The sequence below is a fragment of the Neltuma alba genome, unplaced genomic scaffold, assembly GCF_004799145.2.
Source record: "Neltuma alba isolate B1F8T4 unplaced genomic scaffold, ASM479914v2 tig00005612_pilon, whole genome shotgun sequence".
Taxonomy (NCBI): Eukaryota; Viridiplantae; Streptophyta; class Magnoliopsida; order Fabales; family Fabaceae; genus Neltuma; species Neltuma alba.
This window is the reverse complement of record NW_021634173.1, coordinates 34,191-58,751: the sequence shown is the minus strand read 5'-3', so window position 1 is coordinate 58,751 and position 24,561 is coordinate 34,191. Positions and strand designations below refer to the sequence as shown.

At 30.3% G+C, this 24,561-nt stretch overlaps 1 protein-coding gene and 1 pseudogene across 1 annotated transcript; one reads left to right on the top strand and one right to left on the bottom strand.

Annotated features, from left to right (window-relative positions):
• Positions 1-1,625: 1,625 nt before the first annotated feature.
• On the bottom strand, positions 1,626-8,657 carry LOC114748113 (beta-galactosidase 15-like; annotated as a pseudogene).
• A 14,103-nt stretch (positions 8,658-22,760) lies between these two features.
• Positions 22,761-23,327, top strand: LOC114748112 (pectinesterase inhibitor-like). Its single transcript, XM_028936467.1, has one exon. It carries the CDS (start codon positions 22,761-22,763, stop codon positions 23,325-23,327), a length of 567 nt encoding a protein of 188 aa, XP_028792300.1.
• Positions 23,328-24,561: the final 1,234 nt, after the last annotated feature.

Sequence of the window (24,561 nt, the reverse complement as noted above, 5' to 3'; positions counted from 1 at the left end):
AATTTCATAAAAGAAGAAAATTGAAAATATAAAAAGAATTAATAAATAAAAAATGAGAAAAAATAATGGGTGTTTTGCATTTGCTTATTGAAGTAATTTGACTTTGTTATCCAAGAAAAAGATTGAAAAAACTAATCTCCTTAGTGAATGCGTGTAATAGTGACAAGTAATAAATTGGTGGCTTTACGGTACTCAAAAAACCTTTTCCCTCACTACGATTTTAAAAGAACATACTCAACATTTCATACTCTCTCCATTTTTATGTCTAAAGCTTCAATAGGTCCCCTTTCATGGATGTATCATATAAATGCTGGTAGATTTGGGTGTTTAAGATTGTATTTCTTTATTCCTTCCCTTCATGTTGTCTTCCTCCATCTTCACCTTTCTTCTACTCTAGCTTGCTCGATATGAAGATTATGACTTTCTTCTTCCTTTTTTCCAACCAAGTGATTGAGTGTGAGACAAATTTGGACCGTCCAGTCTTCATAATGTTATCCCAAATTTTGGCTTTACTTTAGCTTTCGGTCTAATGGCTGGCCAGAAACGACCTGACCAACAAAAAAAGGTAAATCACGCAAACGAATTGAAGAGTGTTCTAGTCGCCAGCTAGACCCATTTGACTATCTAATTTGATCTTATTTTTAATTAATCGCTTCCCACAATAATCTACATAATTTAGACCACCCAGCATGAAATTTACTATCACAATTTTTCATTTAAGCTTAATTTTCTATTATTATAATTTATTAATCTTTATTGGTAAAAAGAAAAGAAATATTAAGCTAATAAATTATTTAATTTTATTTATAGTTTACTTTTACTAAGTAATTATTTATTTTATGTCATATAAGTAATTTAAATATTCAAAATAATAATTTAAACATTTTAATTTTAAAAAATATTAAATTAAATTTAGTGACAAATCAATCAAAAATAGGCACTTACTCTCCATGAAAAATATGAAAATCATTTGTAAGGATTATGAAATCTCTACTAACATTGATGCTAGGAATTTAATAAAAAAAATTTTTCTAGTAGTTTTTAATATGATTGTTCTATTAAGAGGGATCAAATCCATTATTTTAAGAGGCATTAAATCCCTTTCACTCAATCCAACCATCGTTGCTTGATCCATATCAATAAACAATTAAGTGAATCAAGCCATCAAACTATTCCATAAAATTTATTCCTTCACGACCTTTACTCATCCCTTGCCATTTGACATAATTATACTACATGTCTTCAATTTTATTTATTATATCATCAGCAAAATATATATTGTTGAAATAAATTGTACGATGATTCCCTGCTTTTTATTTTTCAGCTTACAAGGCCATGAATTATAAAGACACAAGCATAACGAATGAAATTTAAAAACTTCCTCCTAAAGGCTTTCGTCCTTTCATTGCCATCTAATTTCTCGGTCTGGTTTCACACAAGTATCGCCGCGAACATGGTTAGAAAAATCCTGATAATACAGATCAAACTAGCTCTCTCCAGTTTTGTATTTCTTATACAACCACATATGATAGGCCTTGAGATTTCAAATGTTGATGCCTACCATATGGATATCACAGACTATTCCTTGTGGGAAGCCATAAGGCGGCATTGAGTTAGTATAGAGCTTACACAGCTAATCTAATTATAGTAGTACTATTGCCAGTGTCACTTCTGCTGAATGTTTCTCTCGTCACTGATAATTCACACTTTTCTTTCCCAAGACACGTGGCTTCCACTATAGATTTGCTATTACTAGCTTCCCATGAGCCTTTTTGGAAAGATCCACACTTTCCTGTGGGGTCACCAAAACTAGCAAATTGAATTTGTGAGATGGTCATCCCACCTTGGCATGATAGCTCTAATATTGCACCTTCATATGCGGCACAAATAGTTCCAGTCGTGACAGTTTAGAATCTAACATTTTGAGGATTGCCACCTATTCCTTCAAATAAAACCAATGTATTTTCTTCATTGTTCAAGAATGACCATGGCACATGGTGCCATCTTTGTGATGGGTTACCAAAGACTGGGATAGCAGGTGGGCCAGTTCAGCGAATCAGCAGGGATAATGTCACAATGGACTTGTCAAACAATACTTGGTCTTACAAAATTGGATTGAATGGTGAGGCTAAACGTCGCAATGACCCATCAGTGTGCAATAGTTCAAAAACTAACACACATGTTGGAAGAAGAATGACTTGGTATGCAACCCATTTTAAAACTCCTTCTGGAATAGACCAAGTGGTTGTGGATTTGCAAGGCATGGGTAAAGGACAAGCTTGGGTCAGTGGGCAAAGCATTGGTCGCTATTGGCCTTCTTTAATTATGAGCTGAAATGGATGTGATGAGGAATGTGACTATAAAGGAATATACAAGCCAGATTTTTTGTTTCAAATATGAATCCATTCCGCCATTGGCTAAATTTCGACCCGACAAATTTTTTGTTGACAAAACTGTGAAGAAGAGGACCCTTAGTGTCAACTTGAAGGGTTGCATTTTTCCAAGTAGATTTGTCTTTGATCTCAATAGTAGTCATATACCATAAGTAGTCACTAACATCTAAGTCAAGTCTTTTTTGCTCAAGAAGTTGGTTTGCCTTGAATTTTCCATTTCTTTTCATGGTGTCTTTCACAGGCTCTAGTCTCCATACCCAAGTAAGCTTATTAGTAAGTGGTTCATTGTATCACTTTTCTTCACCATTATTGAAGTTTGAGCATTGACCTTTGCAGTATTGAAAACCTCTTTATTGCAATTATCAAGAATGGTCACAGACCAAGCAGGCACAAAGTACTTATCATTACCATCTTGTAAATCTATGTATACATCTTGGTGTTCATTAGCATTGCTCAAGAAGCAAAATCTTCCTCCAGTGGCGTTACTAGTGTATCCGGTCAATATGACTGAATTTCCAAAATTCCTACCACTTCTTGTGCCGTCAGTGAGAATCTTCTCCCCTAATTTTCTTGTAGCGTGAAGGTGCTTAAGATGCCCTATTTTGGCTGATTCAAATTTCCATACTCATCAATCGGTGCATCATAATCGTAAGATGTTGTAATATATGGACCCCCTATACTTAGTCCAAAGTTTGTTCCTCCATGGTACATGTAATAATTATTGAGCAACCCACCATTTTGGAAAGAACAAGCCACTGAGTAAGCAACATCTTCAGCAGTCTTATGGGGATTCCTCTCACCCCATTCTTGAAACCATCCAATCCAATTTTTGGTCCACATTTTTGGGCTTTCGGGTTACTGGGTTGAAAGGTATCACAATAGTATCCATTGAATGCATTGATTATACCCTCAGGAGCATCATTTTGCTAACACATGAACCAGGGAACACCAATGTTTTGTGCTAGAGCCATTTGAGCGCACCATTTTACATATACCTTCCCTGCATCTCCATACCCCACACGATATTTCCATACTCATTCTCAATCTGTGCAAGGATAATAGGTCCTCCTTGTGATGCAAAGAGCTTAGCCTCTTTAGCCATGTTCACAATTTTTGAAGTGAAAATCTGCATTTCATTCTTGAAAACTTGGTTATCAGTTCTCAATTCAATTCTTGGCAATTGATGGAACCATAGTGGGAAGCCTCCATAGTTCCACTCTAAGCAAATATAAGGACCAATCCTTAAAATGGCATATAGTCCTGCTTGTTGGATCAGCTTGCAAAATTTGACAAAATCCAAGTTTCATGAGAAGTCATACTTTCGTCAAACTGGTCCATGGCAATCCCAAAAGACATAAGTTTTAATGGCATCAAGACCTCCATCCTTGGCTTTTTGGATAATGTCAGGCCATATTTCCACTGTACTTCGTGGATAGTGAATTGACCCAGAGAAAATGATACGTCTTTCTCCATCGACGATGAGAGATTTTCCATCATATGACACCTCTATGGCGGAGCATAAGCCTGGAACTAGAAAAAAAAAATTATGAAAATGATTATCTTATCCCACAAGAAAGAACAACCCGTTGTATGATATTCTTCAACTTTGTGATGTCACTGTTATGATATGATTGGTTTTATATATGATTGGAAACCTTGAGTTGAAATATCAAAAATCTCGGGTTTTGTTAGTGTGGATTTTTAAATTCTCTTTTATTAGAAAAAATTATAGATAAGCAATCTTAGTATAGGAAGCAAATATTTGTGTATTGAGGCATGACCTTTGAAATGGATCATGGTCTGCTCTAATTTCAAACCCAAACAACTAATGCCATTAGGCACAGAATACCCTTTATTTGGCAAAAAAACACCTCTTAGGATGGCTATATTAAAGTGATTGGTATTCCCAAAATTTTGGCTATTTTGGATAATATTATCAATTTGTAGAACTACAAACCAAAATTTTGGTTTTTCTATGTTGGGAAAATGCATGTAATAACTTCCATATTTTTGGGAAACTATTCTCATACCTAGCATTTTTCTCTTTATAAAATTTTATGAACAAAAATAATATTATAGAAATAAGAATTTTCTGCAGTTTCTTGAAGTATATCCTTATCTAGAAATTACATAAGGTATATTTTTGTTCTTAATATTAGATATATTGGAAGAGGGATGAAATTTGATTTTAAAAAAAGAGTTAGTTTGATTCATGAAATGATTAGAATAATCTGTGTTTTTGGTGTCTAATACTTTTTTTAGGCAACCTATCATTCATAGTTTTCATGTTTCATTTGTACATGTATCTATTATAAATAAAAAAAAATAGAGAAGAATAATAGAGAAAAAGAGAGAATCAACAAGAGAGAGTATTTCTCATTCTATTCAAGATTGCTTAGTACATTATACATGACCTCTATTTATAGCCACAGCTTTACATCTTTAATAAAATCTACAGATTACATAATAATAGGAGATAATTAAAGGATATAGAGATAATGGGAGATATTGGAGGTTATAGGAAATAATGAAAGATATATAGACATCCACAAAGATATTATTATATTCATAACAGTATCCAATTTTTTTAAATATTGATAATATGCTATGTAACATATAAAGTGAAAATCATGTGGTAACATTTGAGGTTATTTACTTGGAAGAATATTGCTAGAGCGGAAAAAATTCATCCAATATCATTCGTCGATATTCAACATCATCTATATCATTTTTATTACAGTTTTATTAATGAAACAAAATCACACCATGAAGTGTATTGAAAACAAAACATAATTGAATAATTATCTAAATTACCTGCCTAGTGGGATAATCCAAGCATAGTAGACTCTTGGAATCAATTCTCTCTTTAACAATAAGCTCCTTGAATTTAATTCAACCTTGATGGAGAAGATCTAAAAAATTTAATTGCATGTTGAATGAGCTCAATTGATCTATTCACATCTTTTAACCATTCAGAAACAATCAGATTCAAAATATATGCCGCACATCATATATGCATAAACTCACCATCAAGTATGAGACCATTCCAACTCCTTAAACGCTTTCTCAAATAAGCAAGTGTTGTATCATTAGAAGAAGCATTGTCAATAATGACAGTTAGAACTTATCAATGCCTAATTCAATAAACATGTCTTAAAGTTTTGCACCAATTGTATCTCCTTTATGGTTTTCAATCACACAAAAATTCAAAATCTGTTTCTGTAAATTCCAGTCATCATCAATCCAATGAGTAGTCAAACATATATAGTTGGTTTTTTAGATTGAAGTCCAATAATCTGTGGTGAGAGACACACAGACTTTAGATCGTTTAAAATATTTTTTCAATTTTTGGGCCTCTTCAAGATACATTTGGTGGCAATCCCTAGCAACAGTTCATCATGAGGGGATTTTGAATCTTGGTTCAAATTGTTGTATCATGTCTTTGAAGCCCTCTCTTTCAATAGTCCGAAAAGGCATCTCATCCTTTATGACGAAATGTGTAATAGCTTTTCTACATTCCTCTTCATTATATACTTGATGAGTCAATGATTTACTAGAATTAATTGAGAAGATTGACTATTGCTTGCTTGCTTTATTTGGAATTTTTGGACTCTTTGCATAATGCTACAACAATTGTTCTATCCCACAATTAGTTCGATGGCTTGCATAATCCATCCCACAATAGTTACAACATGTATGATGTTTACCTTTTGTTTCAGTTAGTGGCAACCTTTGTGGAATGTTTCCATGCTTCAAATGTTTGCCTCCTTTTTTTTCCTAGGTAGCAGAAGTGATCCTCCTCCTCCTCCCACATTAGTTGTTGACATTGTTACATTATGTTGTCTAGTAGCAAGAGGAAATCACTACAAAAAAAAAAAATTTGATTAGCAACAGAATTTGTGACGGAAACAAATTCCGTCGCTAATTTCTGATTGAATTTGTGACGGAAACAAATTCTGTCGCTAATTTCTGACAAAATTGTGACGAAAATTCTGTCACTAATTTTTTCAATGGATTAGTAATGAAATTTTTCTATCGCTAATATTAGCAACGGATCAGAAAATCTGTTGCTAAATATTTAGTGACAGAATTTTTTTCATCGCAAATTTTTGTCGCTAATTTCGTCACTAAATTGTTTGTCACGGAAGTTTTTGTCACTAATTCTGTTGCTAATCCGTTATTAATTTTAATTTTATTATTTTAAATTATAATCTTACAAAAATTTATATAATAACAATTAAGAATATAATGATTTTAAAAAAATTTTATTTATAAATAAATTGATATATTTGTAGAGTTGGTGTTAATAAAGATATTGTCATCATTCATGTCATCATTATGTATATACTGAAAATAGAAAGACAATTTCTTAGAAAACTTGCTTATATTTTGTTAAAATAAATTCCTCTTAATTATTAATAATAATTAAAAAATATAATAAGAATATTAATAACTTTCTTATGCAAACTGATATAAGAAAGAAATAATTTTATCATATGTACAATATATTGAAATATATAATATATGATAGAAATTCAAAACCAAAAAATAAATTTATATGAACACAAACCAATATTGAAGTGAATTTTGAATTTTAATCATTAAACAATAAAATTTAATTATGATATGATTAATACCCATAATATAGATTGATTTTGGTCTTCAATACAAAAACAAATGGTATATACAAAAAATTTTAAGAAAATAAATTACACAGGATATATATACAAGTAGGAGAATATTGTTTGTCATAATCTATTCAAATCATTTAATTTTTTATATAGAATAGTTTATTAGATTTTATTATAGTAGTTATTTTTTCAATAACAAGAATTTTTGACTAATTGTAAATGATTTTCTTCAAATATATAAAGTACATATATATAATATAATATAATGTAATATAATACATATATAATTAAATTGTATATCTTATCAATGTTAATTAAAAAAATAAATTTAAAAAATATTTATAAAAAATTATTTATGATTTAAAATTCAAGATTAGTGTTGTTAGAAATTAAAATTATATTAAAAATATTTTTTAAAAAATAAAACATTATAAAACAATAGTAAAACAAATATTTAAAAATTATTTTTTATTAAAATAGTGATTATCAAAATTATCATATAGTATATTTTTAGTTTTTAATAATATATATAATTGTTTGTGTAAAATAATATTATATATATATATATTTAATTTTACATAATAAGTTAATAGGTTCATTGTAGCTTAACTGGTGAAATCGCACGCGCGCATAGAGGAGGTTTTGGGTTCGAGCCATGAAGAAGTCACTTTGAGGAGAAAATTATATGATAGCGACACATGGCAAGCAGAGGTGAGGTGGCAGCACACATGGAGGTAGTAACCAGTGATGATGTGGCGATTGGTAGAGGTGCCACATGGCTTCTTTTTTTTTTTCAAAAATCGGGTTAGCGATAAAATTTTTTCGTCACTAATTTGTAAAGAAAATTTCTATCAAGAATTAGCTACGGATTAGCAACGAAAAATTTTTGTCAGTAATTAGCGACGGAATTGAAATTCTGTCGCTAATCAATTAGCGACAAAAGAATTAGCGACCGAACAAATTCCGTCACTAATCCTAATCCGTCGCTAAAAGCATGTTTTTTTGTAGTGGATGTGATAGTGGCAATGGTTTTAACATTATTAGTGTCCCCATCAATCATTTTCACATCATTCATGCCATTGTTTATTTTTGAGTTACTCATTTCTTCCATATTCCAAATCAATGACAATGACAATGAGAAATGACCAAGAGAACTAAAATTATATTTATATAAGAAAATTAATGCATCATACCAAGCGAATAGAAAAAAAAGAGAACTACAATTATATGTACAGTACGTTATAAACAGAATAATGGATCCCAACATTTAGAAATCACGAAATCAAGACAAAAATAAGGGCCTAATTAGGGAAAATTTTAATGCAGTAGGAACACGATTATGAAGATGCTCCAATATGTAATTATACGAGCAAATCCAAAAGACCAGAACCCCTCCCAACAGTAACTTGTAATATTATAATTTATAAGAGTGCTTAATTCTATACTTCTACTTAGTTCTCAATTAACTTAAATTCAAATAATATAAGCTACAAGTTAATGAGCTACTGCCTACCAGTAACTAGCCACTAGCAACTGAGCGACCAGCAATGGAGGAACAGGGAGAAGTCAAAAACAAAAATTTACTGTCGTTGTTGAGGGATGAAGACAGATCTGGGACCTTTGCTTCAATCATTCGACTTCACGAATCGTGAGCTACTAGGCACCAACAACTCAGCAGTCTTTGCTTCAATTGTTTGACAGATTTAGGAAAGCCACGGCGAGAAGCTGCCGAGAAGGTAAAGAATGGAAAGAGAAGAGTCAAAGTCGAAGTCTCGAAGATGCAGTGCAGTCTCGCAAATGATCATTGGAGCTCCGAGCTTGAAGTTAAAGATGCAGCTACCCAAGCACCAAGCATCACAGTCTCGCAGACAATCATTGATTCACTGGAGCTTGAAGCTGAAGATGCAGAGTAGCTACCTCACTCTCTCGCAGACGATCACAGTTCACAGATCACTAGATCTCGAAGCCTCAAAGTTGAATAGGGCAAGTCACAACTCACAGATGCAGGGCGGCAGAGTGACACAGTCGAAAGAAACGGATAAGGATTATGGATTGGATTGTCAAATAATGAAAGGCAGAAACTAAAAGGTAAAGCAAAACGGTGAACTGAAAATCATTTAATAAAGAATAAAAACATTTTTTTTAAAAAAATAAAACTTAAACGAGCAGATATGGGCAGCATGATGCCTTGCTCATAACCCGTCCTGTTTAATAAGCTACCCTACCTATTTAAGCTTACCTGTTTATTGTCTTCTATTTGGGTTAATTAAGTAGGCTTAAAAGGGCAAAAATTTATTGGGCTACAAGCGGGTTGGAGGATTACGGGTTTCTTACTCATCCCTCCTTGGAAGAATACTATTAGAGTGAAAAAAATTCATGCAATATTATTCACCGTTATTCAGCACATCTATATCATTTTTATTACGGTTTTGATAAAGTGACAGAATTTTTTTCCCATCAAAATTCATGTTTTATTTTCGATTTCGTGCTTAACTTTATTTTTGTGTCTACTACATGATTTTCCCCCTCTTTTTTTAATATGCAACTAGAATCATATCCCATGAGCGATAGTTGGTGGTGGGTATTAGGGCTATTCACACGATAGGATACAAGACAAAAATCCCTTCTCGTCCCATTTCCCTTTTAAAAAAAAAGATAGTATAATTTTTTGTATGTATTTTTTTATGTTATTATGTTTGTTTTTCATTAGGCTTCTAAAGATAAAAACATTATAAAAAAATATTATGTAAAAAGCTCAATTATATAATATAAAAAAGATGTAAAAACAATATTACAAAAAAAAATACCATAAAAGAAACATTGTATAATGGCTTTATGAATTATTTTATTGAAGAAGGAGATTTTATTGAGATAACACTGCAACTTAAGAGCTAAAAATCACTATATAAAAATAATAACAATTATTACTCATAAGTGAATTGAATAATCTAATAATAATTATTAATAAACAGTTTTTAAAAAAATACTTCGAGAGCCCGTGTCGTGTCCTGTAGTCATCCTATCCTGAAATTTTTTTGTCCCATCCGTCCTCTCTCGAATTGACCAGGATTGGGATGCCATAAGTTTAACACCCCTAGTGGGGCTTAAAGTGTTCTATTAAAAATGTTTTAATATTCCTCGTCCCTCTTGTTTTAAAAATATTTCATTCTCTCCTTACCCAAGAAAATTCATTTGTTACAACCTTCCGTCTTATTTATAAGAGTTAGTTGACTAATTTGAGGTAATTAAAAAAAGAAGTTAGTTATTTATAATAAATAGGTGTTATCTTTCCTAAAATATTCTTACTAATCAAGTGTATTGGCTAAAACTATTATTAGTAGAAGGACTATTTTAGAAAAAAAAACATAAATATGAGAGACAAAGTGGATTGGGATCTTATATTTAGGATCAAAACAAAAGTCAAATAAGATTTTTATTAAGAACCTGAGGTAGTACCATGTATTTTTAAAAAATATAATATTCGCTTATAAGAAGTGCACAAAAGATCAATAATAGAGCATATTCCATGCTAATCACAAAGAGCATAGGGTGCTCATCTTTATGTACGTCGTTCAGATTTAATATAAATTTTTACATATTTTAAATGATTTTTTTATTTAAATAGGCACATAATTTAAAATAAAAGCAATCTCATAACTAATATTTATTTAAAAATAAATTTGTTATTGAAAAATTTACAGATTAAAAATTGTAAATATTAACCATCCTTGTTGAATGTTGGATATTCAGATTTCATTACAACGCATCTTTTTATTTAAGATACAAATAGCCAAAATACATAAATAAAATGTTAGATAAAATTAAGGGTTAATATAATTTTTGATCTTTCAAGTTTACTTTCATTTTGGTTTTAGTCCTTCAAGTTTTAAACTATAATTTTTGGTTTCTAAAAAGACAAAATGATCCATATTTTATTGGATTATGGGGACTATTTTTTTTAATAGCAAAAGAAACCAAAGCTTAAGTCCTACGTGACTGCTTTGCTGTGCAATGATTAAAGAACCGGACCGGACGGTCAGACCGGTTGAACCGTCACCCGGACTCGTTAACGGCTCGGTTTGGACCAAAAAACCGTTCACATAATTGAGCCGGATTGGACCGGAGTTGAGCCGTTATTAAGCCGGAAACCGGAGTTGGATCGGGAACCGGAACGGTTTTCAGAAAACCGGACAGTTTTTTAACCTGACTGAAAAATACTAAAAAATTTTAAAAAAATAGAAGAAAAATAAAAAAAATTGATCCCCTTAAATATGCTAATATATTTTTAGACTATTTATGACCATATAGTATTATTTCATTGAAAATTTCATATATTGTGGTGTTATAATCGTGAGTCGCTAGTCTTTTTGTTTCGATATTTGGTCTATCTTTTAAAAAAATATTTTGATTTGAATGAATTGATAATTTGTAATATCATTAAATATTTTAAACATACATAAATTTAAATATATAAGGTTTTAGTCCATTTTTAATGATTTCATTATAATTTTAGATTATTTAAATGCATTTCTAAATTATTTTATAATTTGATATTTTTCATATATACTAATTATATGTATATAATATTGTTTTAAATTAATTATTGCGTCACCGGTCTGACCAAACGGTCCGACTGATTGAACCATGACCCGTTGATCTTTCCGGTTCGACTTCCGATCTGGCTTTTAAAACTTTGCTGCTTTGCATCAGCGCAGTCTTTATTCAAAATAGCAGCAAGCTGATGAGGAGGGGCTTCAGAGACAGCATGGAAACCACCCATTGCAGTAAGTCCTTGTTTGGCGAGGAAGTCCACGGCTTCATTACCAGTTCTGTGTACAAAGGTAATTCTGACATCCCAATCTCTACTGAAGAGGGCTTTCACTTCTTTGATGACAGCGTAGTCTTCATGTTGTTCGTCTGGTTCACCACTTAATAGATCAATGGCATCAATAGCATCAGTGGCGTCAGTCTCCGGTATGACTTGCTTGTGGCCTTCATCCCATGCCATTTTCAAGCCAAGGAGGCATGCCCATCGTTTAGTAGACAGAGCATCGTTCTCCTTCATGCATACGGTGGATAAAGCCTTTCATGAACTCCCCTGAAGAACCACGTATTAGTCCGCCACAAGCACTCGCGTTTCTAGTGTAAGAGTAGGCTCCATCTGTGTTGATCTTAATCCAACCGTGTTCGGGAGGTTCCCACTAGATCTTACCCTCAGTGCGGCTCACGCCTTGGATATTGACAGCCTTTAGTAGTTGTTGGGCTTCTTGAATCTGGGTCACCATCACTCTCGCGTTGCTTATCACAGCTTCGTTAGAAATCTTCTTGCCTTCAAAGACATGGAGGCTGCGTCTCCTCCATAGCCAGCAGCATATGACTGCAAAGGAATTTGAGAGACCAAGACCTATAGTTTGAAATTTGAGGAGCCAAAACCAAAATGAGAACAAATTTAAAGCACTAAAAATTATATTAACCCTAAAATTATTTAAAAATAATAAATTAACATGTAAAAATATGGTTTCATAGCAGTTTGAGAAAAACGCTGCAAAGTATGAAGTTAGTAGCGGTTACAGGCCAAAACACGACTAATTTGCAGTGCTTTGATTGGTAACAAAAGGTGGGACGCTTAATAACCATTATTTGCAGCGGTTTCTTGAAAGGGGAAAAAAAGTGGTAGAGCTCAGTACCGGCTGACTAAACCACTATAATCGATGTGGCACCAAGTCAGCACCACATAGTAGCAATTATTTGCAGCAGTTAAGCGGAGAAAACCGTTACAAAATACCCAACGTCACAACTTGTTGCGACATTTATAGAGGGAGGACATGGTATTAAAAATGTTTTATTATATTCCTTGTCCCTTCTATTTCAAGAATATTTCATTTTCCCCTCACCAGAGAAATTCATCTATTATCATATATTTTTAAAAAAGCTAAAATATATTTTTAATCTTTTAACTTTACGTAACATTTTAATTCGATACTTTAACTTTAAAAAATATATTTTTAACTTTTTAACTTTAAAATCGTTAACAAAAAATGATAATATTGAGATTTTCATTGCTAATAAAACATTTTCAAATGTTAACACATTAAGTTTAATTTTAAAAACAATTATGATTATTACAAAGAAAAAAGTCATCATTTAATCTAGGGATAATTAATCCACAGCTCCTTGTAGTTTTAACTAATTTTGAATCAGGTCCTTATAGTTTTTTTTTCTTTTTATCAGGTCCTTATACTTTTACCTGTTTTTAATTAGGTCTTTGTATTTATTTTTCTTTTTATCAAGTCCTTATAAGTTCACCTTATTTTCAATTAAGTCCCTGAATTTTTTATTCTTTATTTTATAAATTCTAATAGTACTATTATATAAACATAAAATAGTATATATTATTTAATATTAGTTTATAAACAATAATATTCTAAAGATATTGAATTATCATAATGATTTTAATTTTTTCAGTAAAAAAATTAATTGTTCTAAAAAAGTTTCCTGAATTAATTAATTCTATTACTTTTTTATTACATAATTATTAATTTAATTTAATTATTAATATTTTATATTTCAGTATTAATCTATTTAATTAAGCTTATATTTAATTAATAAATAAAAATTAAAACTACATGGACCTGATTAAAAATTTAGTGAAATTATAAGGACTTAATTAAAAGAAAAATAAATACAAGGACCCAATTAAAAAAAGATAAAAGTATAAGGACCTGATAAAAAGAAAAAAAACTATAAGGACCTGATTCAAAATTTATTGAAACTATAAGGACTTGCGGATTAATTAACCCTTCAATCTAATGGTTTTAGGGTTAAATGATTAAAAATATACTTTTTAAAATTAAGGGAAAAAATTGAAACTTCATATAAAGTTGCAAGACCAAATATATGTTTAAGCCTTTAAAAAATATAATTGTTCTCTTATAGGAAGTGCCCAACAAGATAATGTGTGATATTGTTCAAATTCAAATGAGATTCGACTATCTTTAGCATAAAACAGATACTATTTATAAAAGTCAGATTCTACTTCTGCATAAACGATGCGGTGATCTTGTAGCTATTTCCCATAATCATCCTATCTGGTAGGGAATGAAGAATCACAAATGTAATTTGTTGAATCTTCAATAATATTTTTAATTACTGTCCATCCACTTCATTTTTCTCATCCGCTTTATCTTGGAACTCTAATGTTAAATGTTTATTAAGTAAGTTCGTTGTCATTATCACATTTCCTTTATAAAATGATGGACACTGACGGCACTGGAAAGTAGATGACAACAGAAGAATGAAGAGGAAAGAGTAACCACAACACATTAACAGAAGAAATTGGAAAAAAAAACTTATAAGGATCAGTTAATCGAGGATCGGGTAAGCACCCGGCCCATATGCTCCAAACAGGTATTACGAGATTTTAAGAACAAAATAGATAGATAGATATATAGATAGATAGATGATGAATAAGTCTGAAAGAAAATTAGGTACTGCATAATATTTGGCACAACAAATTAAGGCCTAACTAAGGATTTTAAAAGGGAAATGGGAAAATGTGCTAATAACATACTTTCATGGCTAGATACTTGAGACAAGATGAAGGAACCTTTGATTCCTCCTGCTAATTATTTGTCTTTTGATACTCTCTACACATTATACTCTCTGGTTCTTGTTATAGATAGATATAACTGAATTACATAAATAAAAAGTCAGGTAAACTTAGTTAAAAATAATAAACTACTTCTCTGATCCTATTTATAGGGTAAAGAGAAAAGATATTTTTTGTCTTTTTTTATAGAGCACTGAAAGAAATTTTTGTATGGATGTACAATTTTACCCTTTATTTATTATTGTGTTGATTTTATTTAGATGAGATCTAATGTATATTAAATAGGAATAAAGTTGGAATGTTGTTAAATTTTAAATAAAAGTTATTGAGTTTAAGGTTTTCCTTGGTTTATATAAAACATGTTGAAAGTGACTCATAAATATGACTAAAGGAGTAATATGTAAAAAGTGAATTTAATTTTTCATAAAGTGCTTTCTTTTAGCCATAACTCATGGTCTCATGCACCAATTAGATCCTTCACAGAGACTTCAAACCGATCACAACCTCACACAAGAAAAATCTTTAACGGAGGTTAGTATCAGTTAGGCTAGAAGACCTCGATTCAAAGACATTCTTATTTACATATAGGGAACGCATGAGTGAATAGTTAATAATTGCAGTGAGGCTGACTGACAATAAGTGGAGCCAACAATCGAAAAAGATACTAAAAATTTCAAATATTCTGTCTCTTATAAACAAAAAACCAACCATCCCTAAAAGTTCTATTGCCTACAATCCTTAATATAAAAGTGAGTTAGAGATTTAATTTAATTTTAGATATAAGACTCTAATTCATTTTATCTCTAATATCCAATTTTCTCTAAGTAATACTTATAGTGATTACACAATTTAAGGAGTTATTATTAGGGGGCAATTTCAATACATGATTAATAGGGGTATTTTACGAAAGGCAACATCCATTTATTACATATAACTAGCTTAATTAATTATAATCTTTTAATATCCACAAATTAGTTGTTCAGCTCTTATATCAAAGGCTAAATGTAGTACTACCTCCAGTCCTAGTTATAAGAGCTAGTTGACTAATTTGAAAAGATTAAAAAAGTAAGTTAAGTTAATTATTTGTAATAAATATGTATTGTCTTTCCTAAAATATTCTTACTAACCAAGTTTATTGGTTAGAACTATCATTATTAGAGGGACTACTTTGAGAAAAAAATACATAAATATGAAAGACAAAATAGATTGGGATCTTGTAATTAGGACCAAAATAAAAGTCAAATGAGGTCTTATATTAAGGATCAGAGATAGTATTATATATGGTACCGGAGTGACTAAATTAAAGCACAACTTTTACCCAACACACATACACATATGTATATTGTCACACCTTACTATTATATCCACTTAGGTTTCATTTAAAACCACCTTAAACCACATTGGATGGTTTTGGGTTAACTTTTTACCTTAAAAATGCTAAATTTCGAATTTTTATTGTTCATTGGGTAAAAATCCAGTTTTTCTGGCCCAACTTCAAAAATTCATAACTTATTCCACAAAAATCCAAATGGGGTGGTTCAAAATTTTACTTAAAGCTCTTTAAGTCCTCTTTCAAGGAAAAATAATCTCATGACCCAATTCCTTATGAAAAAGTGTCAGGTTTTTGTGAAATGCAACACTGTCCATTTGCCAAAAACCCTTTTTCCCAGATTCTGACCTTTAATTTTGAAAAATCATTAAAATTCGTATACTTGGCCATTTCTAACGTATTGGCTATCAAATTGAAGCTCAGGACGTTGTCTTTCATCATACCAAATTTTGTGATTAAACGCATTCGAGAGAAAAATCAAAAAGTTGCACGAACATGACAGTGTCAGTGTGCTTACAACACTGTTAGCTTAATATATACATAACCGAAAAGGGTCCACGAATTTTATGGCAAAACACCATACTTTAGCCTCCAATCTGTAGCTTGATCATAGTAGTTTCAGGCCCTAAAATGTTAGATTATATTTGGGGGATAAGATTTTAAGAAATCCTAGTAGCAAGATCAATCAACCAAACATTAACATGCATCATTATAAAGCATTTCAACATTAGCTATCATAGGAGAACTAATCTTTTATAAATAGGCAACCTCAACATGCAAGGCCATGGCAACAAATGCAAGGAGCAACCATATCACAACATCATAGTTCAACCATATAATAGCAAGCATACGTGCCATAAATAACAATGCAAAGTTAACATTAATGGCTAATTAGATCCCACTACCTTAATCCAATGCTTTTCGTTTTTCTTGTTGTTCCTTCTTGCTTCCACAAGTGCCAAACCCTAACATGGCAATCCATAAAAAGGGTAGCAAGAATCATCAACCATTCCTCATAAAATTAATAGCATAACTCAAGTAACTCCTAAGCCCCTTAAAGCTTCCATCTTTGTTCTTGAATTTTTAAAGTTGGTTTCCATAAACCCTAAAAATTCCCTCTTGACTCAACCCCACATGATTTTTCATGTAGATTCTAAATATCTACTTGGATTTAACAAAATAAATTTTCCTCTTCCAGTTTCAGCTTGACCGAACCCTTAGGGTTTAAAACTCAAAAATTGCAACTTTGCTTCTATGGCTTCCAACACTTGTTCTTTAGGTTTACCCTACACTATTCTTCATTTTGAGCACAAAGGAAGCCTCAAAACTTTGAAAAACATATCCTAGGGTTCAGATCTTGCTTTGGCCGAAAATAACACTCAAGGAAATAACCATGAAAAATGGTTCAAAACCAACTATAATCACTTGCAAACATTAGGATCTAACTTGTGTTGTTGTGTCTTAGCAAGATCTAACAACCAAACTCCCTTCCCCTTTTATTATTCAGTTCGGCCAACCATTATAGAGAGAGGGGACAGATTTTTCAACCATAAAAGAGAAGGAAAACAAGGCAAGAACATATCTAGAACTAAGAACTCACCTTGAAATCTTGATTGAATGACCAAAGTTGGTGGCTTTTCCTTGGTTCTCCTTCAAGCTCTCTCTTTTTCCCCTTTCTTCTTGCTTGGCCGAAACTTGGATCAGATTTAGGGGAGGAGAAGCTCATTCAATCCACACAAAATATCCCACCAACCATCATTAATGAGGAGCCAAGGGTCAAGTGCCTACTTAGTCTTGCATTTTCCCTTTAATTAACTTAATGACAATTGAAATTAATTTCAAAAGTCAAGATCCTCTCCATTGGTAGTTTGACACTTGGAAAGCTTTAATTACTATCCATTAAAGGCTTGACAAGTGGCAACTTGTAGGCCAAGTAAAGTGCAAGACTCTGCTTCTTGCTTTATCAGTGCACTTTTACTCTGGGTTTAACTTCTTTTCTATAATTACAGTACTCTGGCCCTTGTAATTATTTTCTATCAGATCTATAAATTATTCTCCTCATTTTTATCTTCCCAAATTTCCCTCTTCGTCTCAAATTAAATTTTTCAATAATTAAATAAAATGGAAAACTAATTTCCTTCTCTTTAGTGATTTTTCCACTTTTCTGAGGAATTGGAAAAAATCTTGGATACTTGAGAGTCTTCTTTTAATTTCATAATCTCTTATAATTCCTTGGGATATCATAGAAATTTTCTTGGAATTTTATTCCCCTTAAATATATTTATTTGGAATTTTCCAAATAAAGACCTTAAATTGGCTTAAATTGCCCTTAAATTCCTTTGTAATCTCTCTAGGGGCAAATTGGTCATAAAACCAATTTTATAATCCCATATAATTCTCAAGAAACATTTTTCTTATTTTTTCTTAATTTTCTGAGACTCAGAATTATTTTTCCATAATTATTCTTGACCAATTTTCCTTAATTAGTCAAACTTTTCATAATTGGCTTGAAAAATTATAATAATTATTTTCCACCAAAATTCTTCTATTTCTCCTTGTCATTTTTTGCCTTTAAATATTTAGAAATATTCTTATTCCTAATTGCCATATTACTGGATGTGACATATATGATGTCTTAAACTTTCAAGTGTTGTTCAACTAAATGTCATTTTAACAATACATTATAGGAACTTTAGGAAAATTTCTTCAATTGATTCCGATCCTATAACTTTATAGCGTGCCTTGTGAACAGGGACTCCGCATCTTTAACAGTTGCTCCTTATAATTAGGCACAAAGCCAGTATAATAAATCAATATGAAATTTTCGACCGCACTAGACTAGGGGATTGGATAAGGCCATAAGCTGCTCTGTCTTTTATGCTCCATTTGGCAAACTGACTTCTCTACCTTAAAAAATTGCTTTAGCCCAACTTGTTACAAAATAAGGGTATATTTGTTTCTATTTTTGTTTTTTAATTATTAAAAGAATTTTCTAAAATTGTTTTTTAAAATAAGTTTTGGAAACAAAAAACAAGAAAAATTTATTTGGTAATTGTTCTAAAAAACTACAATTAAAAATAAACATACTGATACTTGAGGGTAAATCTTTGATAAAAACTTGATAGATAAAAATCCATCGAGCAGAAAAGAAAGAGTTCCCATTTTTAAAAAAACAAAAATAAAAAAAAGTAAAAACTGTTTTAGTTTTTAAAAACATATTTCTGTTTTTTTTTAAAAAAAAACACTTGACTAAAAAAATTACGAAACAGTTTTTTATGCTGTTTTTTTTTGGAAAAAAAACTGTTTTCAAAACCAAAAAAAAAAAGAAAAAAGAAACATGGCTTAAGCTTTTTAGACCAAAAGTGAAGTTAGAGCTGATTAACTTTTTTAACTTTTTGACTTTGAGTGTTTTTTTTTTTTTAAATTTGAACCTTCTAAAACTGATTCATACAAACAATTTTTGGCTAATAGGACTTTTTTATAAAATTCTATCCAAATATAAATAGCATGCACTAATTAACTTTTTATTTAAATAACTTTAATTTACAAAAAGTCAGTTTTACGAATATTAATTCAAATAAATCCAATTGAGAGGGGAGGTAGTCTGTACACTTCAAGCTTATAGTACAAAGGTAATATGTCACAAGTTCTGGCATTCATTTTTAGACACAGTAAAGTTTATGGAGGAAGCATGGAAATAGAAACTTCATAAAAAAATGGAAACGTTCTTCTCGGACTAGAGGAAGTATCTTAATCCAATAAAAGCAAATTTGAAAAATTATTTCATTTTTAAACAAAATAAATGATTTAATCATCCTTTTCTTGTATTTCGGCTAGGTAATTAGGTGTGCATTAGTCTTAATTAAATATTTTTCTTATTGGCCATTCTCTCACAGTTTTTTTCCCAAAAATTTTTATTAATGACAAATTGAAAGGACTTCTCGATTCTATCTTTGAAATGGATATAATGACCAAAAGAAATCTCATCTAATTGCATGGGACATAGAGGAAACTTTAATCGAGCTAAATGATCTCTGTAGATTTAGTGACAAGCGTGAAAAATGAATTGAATATTCAAAATCAGTTATATTTTGCCACTTTAAGTCTTTAGTCTTATTATTAATTTTATTAAAAATTTATCTTTATATTATAACTGTGATTCTTATATTTTACTAAGATATTTACTACATAATTAGAATATATTAATATAAATTTTGACTGATAGCCTCTAGTTAATTTCTTCTTTCTTCTTCTTTTTTCGCTTCAATATTTCTTAGCTTTAATGCATAACCATAATAAATAAAGAATAAAATGATACATTTGTGTAAGAAATTTAATTATATGATTTATAAATGGAACAAAAAAAATATTTTCTCTCCATCTTATAAATGAAAATAAGGAAGTATATTTTTGTTGACTATTCATTCAATTGAAATCTTGTTGAAGAGGAAGAAATTTTAGTCTCACTTGAAGCACAAGTTAACTCAGAAAAAATAAAAATCCGTTGAATCTATTGCCATTAATGTTCAAATTTTTTTAACTAAATTTGCCTCTCTCACACTCAAATTATTTTAGTACTTAATTATAAAACTGAAAAATATTTAGAATATGATAATATCTAATATAAAAATTTAGATATGTTATAAAGTAGAGTAGACAAATAGAATAAAATTAATTAAACAAAAAAATTTATAACATTTAAAGTCTCGTCAGATTTAGAAATTGAAGAGTGGATGGCGAAAAACAAATTGCATATTTTGGTAAAGAAAACTTTTATGTGAGTAATGAAAAACAAATATGCAAAACTTTTATGTCAGATTTAAAGTCTTGTACACATTATTTATATGTTTAAATAAAATGTGTACAAATCGGACATTTATGATTTCAAATCCATACGAATCAATTTAATTTGCATGAGAATGATTATATCTCCATTCCATTTTCTAAATTCAATTGCCTCATTGGTGTTATTTATAAATGAAGGGTAAAATTATGTATTTATATAAAAAAAATTAAAGATTTTTTTTAATAAATAGAACCAAAAAAATCTTATTTTTCTGACTTATAAATAGGATCCGTGGATTGATTATGATATAATGATGATAAAAAGTGATGTGGTATAATTGTTCCCTTCATTACATTATACTTGTTTTTTAATGATTATTGCACGAAAATTAAGGAATTAATAAATATATATAAATGATATCTTGATATGCTTCGTCATCAATACGCAGCAATTTACTATATAAAGTATTAAAAGCGCCATTAAAATCTTAAAGGCAATTTTGATGCAGTGTAATGTGTTCCTTTTATGCGTTAAATTAACAATATTATTTCAAGGTAAAAAAAATTAACAATATCATTTTATTTACCTTTTAATTTCTCAAATACTCATCTTTTTTGTTGTTACTATTTTACTTTAATTATTCTTTAGATTTTTAATTTTAATTTTATTGTTTATCTAAGAAAGATAAGACTTTACAATACATTAATTAGTTTAACAATTATCACTTTGTTCCTATTTATATATTATAAGTCACTTGTAAGAAAAATATTTGTTTTTAAATATAAGTTTCTTGTAGGGTAATTAATGAGCTTTTTTCGGTTTTATCCTATTAACTTAGTAAATGTAGAGAGAGAGAGAGAGATAAAGTAAATCAGTGAGAGAAAATGTAAAAAACATTTTTAATATCCTTTCTTTAAAAAGGGCAAATTTTAAAAAAATTATCAATTTAATGCATTTTGTTGATTTGGGAGCCTCGGGTACATGTGGCTTATAAATATAGGAGAACCATTTTCAATACTTCCTCCAATCTTATTTATAACCTTTAGATTTAGGGCATGTGATTCATTTTATAAACTTCAATTTGGATTAGTCTCAATATTTAATTTTTTTTTTCAATTTCACTCTTAATTATCTACTCCCTCCGGTCCTCAATATAAGAGTTAGTTGACTAATTTGAGTAGATTAAGAAAGTTTGTTAAGTTAGTTATTTATAATAAATATATGTTATTTTCCTTAGAACACTCTTACTAATCATGTATATTAATTAGAACTACCACTTGATAGAATATTTAACATATGAAACTACTACAAAAACTACTTTAAAAAAATAAATAAATATGAGAGATAAAGTAGATTGGTATCTTATATTTAGAATCAAATTAAATATCAAATTAACTCTTATACTAAGAACCAGAGATAGTATTCTCTTTCTTTTGTCACAATCTCTCTCATTAAGATAGTATTCTCTTTCTTATGTCACAATCTCTCTCATTACATTTATTTTTCATATATTCTTTTTCATCTTTTTTTTCTCAGAGTATATATGTAAACAAAAATATATTTCTTACTTACTTATATATTCTTTTTAATGAATTTTAACTAAATTTTTGTTATGCACAAATCAGTTATTTGACTTATAATAAAGGTCAGAGGAAGCATTGAATTGTTACATAGTGTCTTAACTATCTTAGTAAATTGTCTAATGTTGTCAACATTGCTTGCAACAATAATAGATAATTCAAATGGACTAGCATTTAAGAACATTTACTTCTCCTTGTAATAAATGCTATATGAGAATGCAATAACTACTAGGAAGAAATTCAGTCTTATTCCTTGAGGCACAAGAAATTACAGTAGATCAGAAGAAATTACCATTAAAAAAAAAAAATTTGTCCTAATTACTGTCCAAATCTTCCAATTAAATTTGCATATATACCGTATCTGCATCGTACTAATATCTCTCTCTATAAAGGTAGATGATTCATGAGAGAAACAAAGATATCTCAAAGCTATGGCGACTCTTTCCTCCATTATTAAACTCCATTCTTCTTCTTCTTTCCCCATGGCAGTTATCATCGCTCTCCTTTTTCTTCTAACCTTTCTGTGCCTCCCACTGCCCTCCTACTCCACAAGAACTGTCCCAGTACAAGAAATCTGTTCGAAACACACAAACCCTGCTTTCTGTACTGAAACCCTAAATCCTAAATCTGGTTCAGACCTGCAAACCCTAGGCCATTACGCCACCATGGACGTAGCTCACCTCCATGCCTTCCAAACCATCACTGATCTTCACTCTCTCATCGCCAACACAACTGATCCTCAGATGAGACAACGTTATATAACGTGTGCCATAGCGTACGATGATGTTCTTACTCGTCTCCAAGATGCTTCAAAGGCCTTGGATTCTGGAGATTACAGTGGCATGAACTCTGGCGCGAATTATGTCATCGTGGATGCTCAAGAATGTGATTCGAAGCCACCTAGTGCTGATCCATCGTCTATTCCGAAGAATAATAAGAATCTGGAGGATACTGCTTTAATCATTGTGATTATAACAGGTTTACTTAGCCAGAATTAAGCTTAGTTTACAGGTTTGTAGTAGGATTTTGAGATATATATGTGTGCGCGTGCGCGCGTATATATATAGATTATAAAAATGTCTTTCTCTGTTGAATTTCTAGAAAAGTAGTTATAAGGTAATTGCTTTATATTCTATGAATCTAATTGCTGTTCATTTAAAGTATTAAATTCCATCTTTTTGGGTGTAAACAATTACATCCAACGAGTGGTGGGAAACTTATGTCTCATACTTTTAATTCTCTGGGTGTTTTTTTTTTAAATGCTTTTCTAGATTTGATTTGGCTGTGGCATATATTGAGGCCATATGATTCCTGGGGTCCCTTATATATAGAGGATTGTTTTAAGATGTCTCTTTCAGGAAAGGCGTGTCTCCACTTTCCTTTCTTTCTATTTTTATTCACTTCCCATCTCAACTATTAAGATTAAAATTTTAAAAATTTTAACCGTTTAGATTTCATATTTTTTAAAATAATTTTTTTGAGTCATCCTGGCTGAAGTTTAGTAGTTTTATTTTTTTTTTTTTGAAAAAAAATTGCCAACAAGTTTTTAAAAAAATTTAACACTTTATTTATCATTTGATAAATATGAAATCTGGACTGTTAAAATTTTAATCTTCTAATTGAAATGAGAAGCTGATGGAAATGGAGAGGAGGCACATTATCTTTAAATTTTGAGATTGAGTATAATTTTTCTATTCTTTTGCCCATATTAATTATTTGTTTTGTTCACTGCATTAATTATTATAACTCGCTCATTCTTTCCCTTGAGGTGCTTTTTATAAAATAAATTATATTTTTAATATATGTATTGTCCTTAATTAATTTTAACTTACTTTGAAGAATATATTTGCAATTTATTTGAGAAAGACAATAGTTTAGTATTCATTGGTTTAGTCATGTCAAATCGTAGTATAATCAATTTTAAATGCATTACTGGAACAAAAATAACTGCTTTTTTTTTCAATATAATAAGTGTCTTAACATTTAAAAATGAGAAACATCAAACCCTCATATTTAGATTTTTGTACTTTCTCGAGCAAATCTAAAAGAGAACTCAAGTAGAGAGAGGTGAAAGAGAAAGGTTGCAAAGGGATGCAAAGACAAGGTTACAAAGTCCCAAAGAAATGTAAACTAGCATCTAGGCAGCATTCCGATTCATCAATTACTTAAAGAGGCTTGTACCATGGTGCAAATGCTTGGAAAAAGTGAATCAAACCAACATAACCACACAAG

Coding starts and splice junctions, on each gene's coding strand:
- LOC114748112 (XM_028936467.1), top strand. CDS start 22,761: ATGGCGACTCTTTCCTCCATTATTAAACTCCATTCTTCTTCTTCTTTC.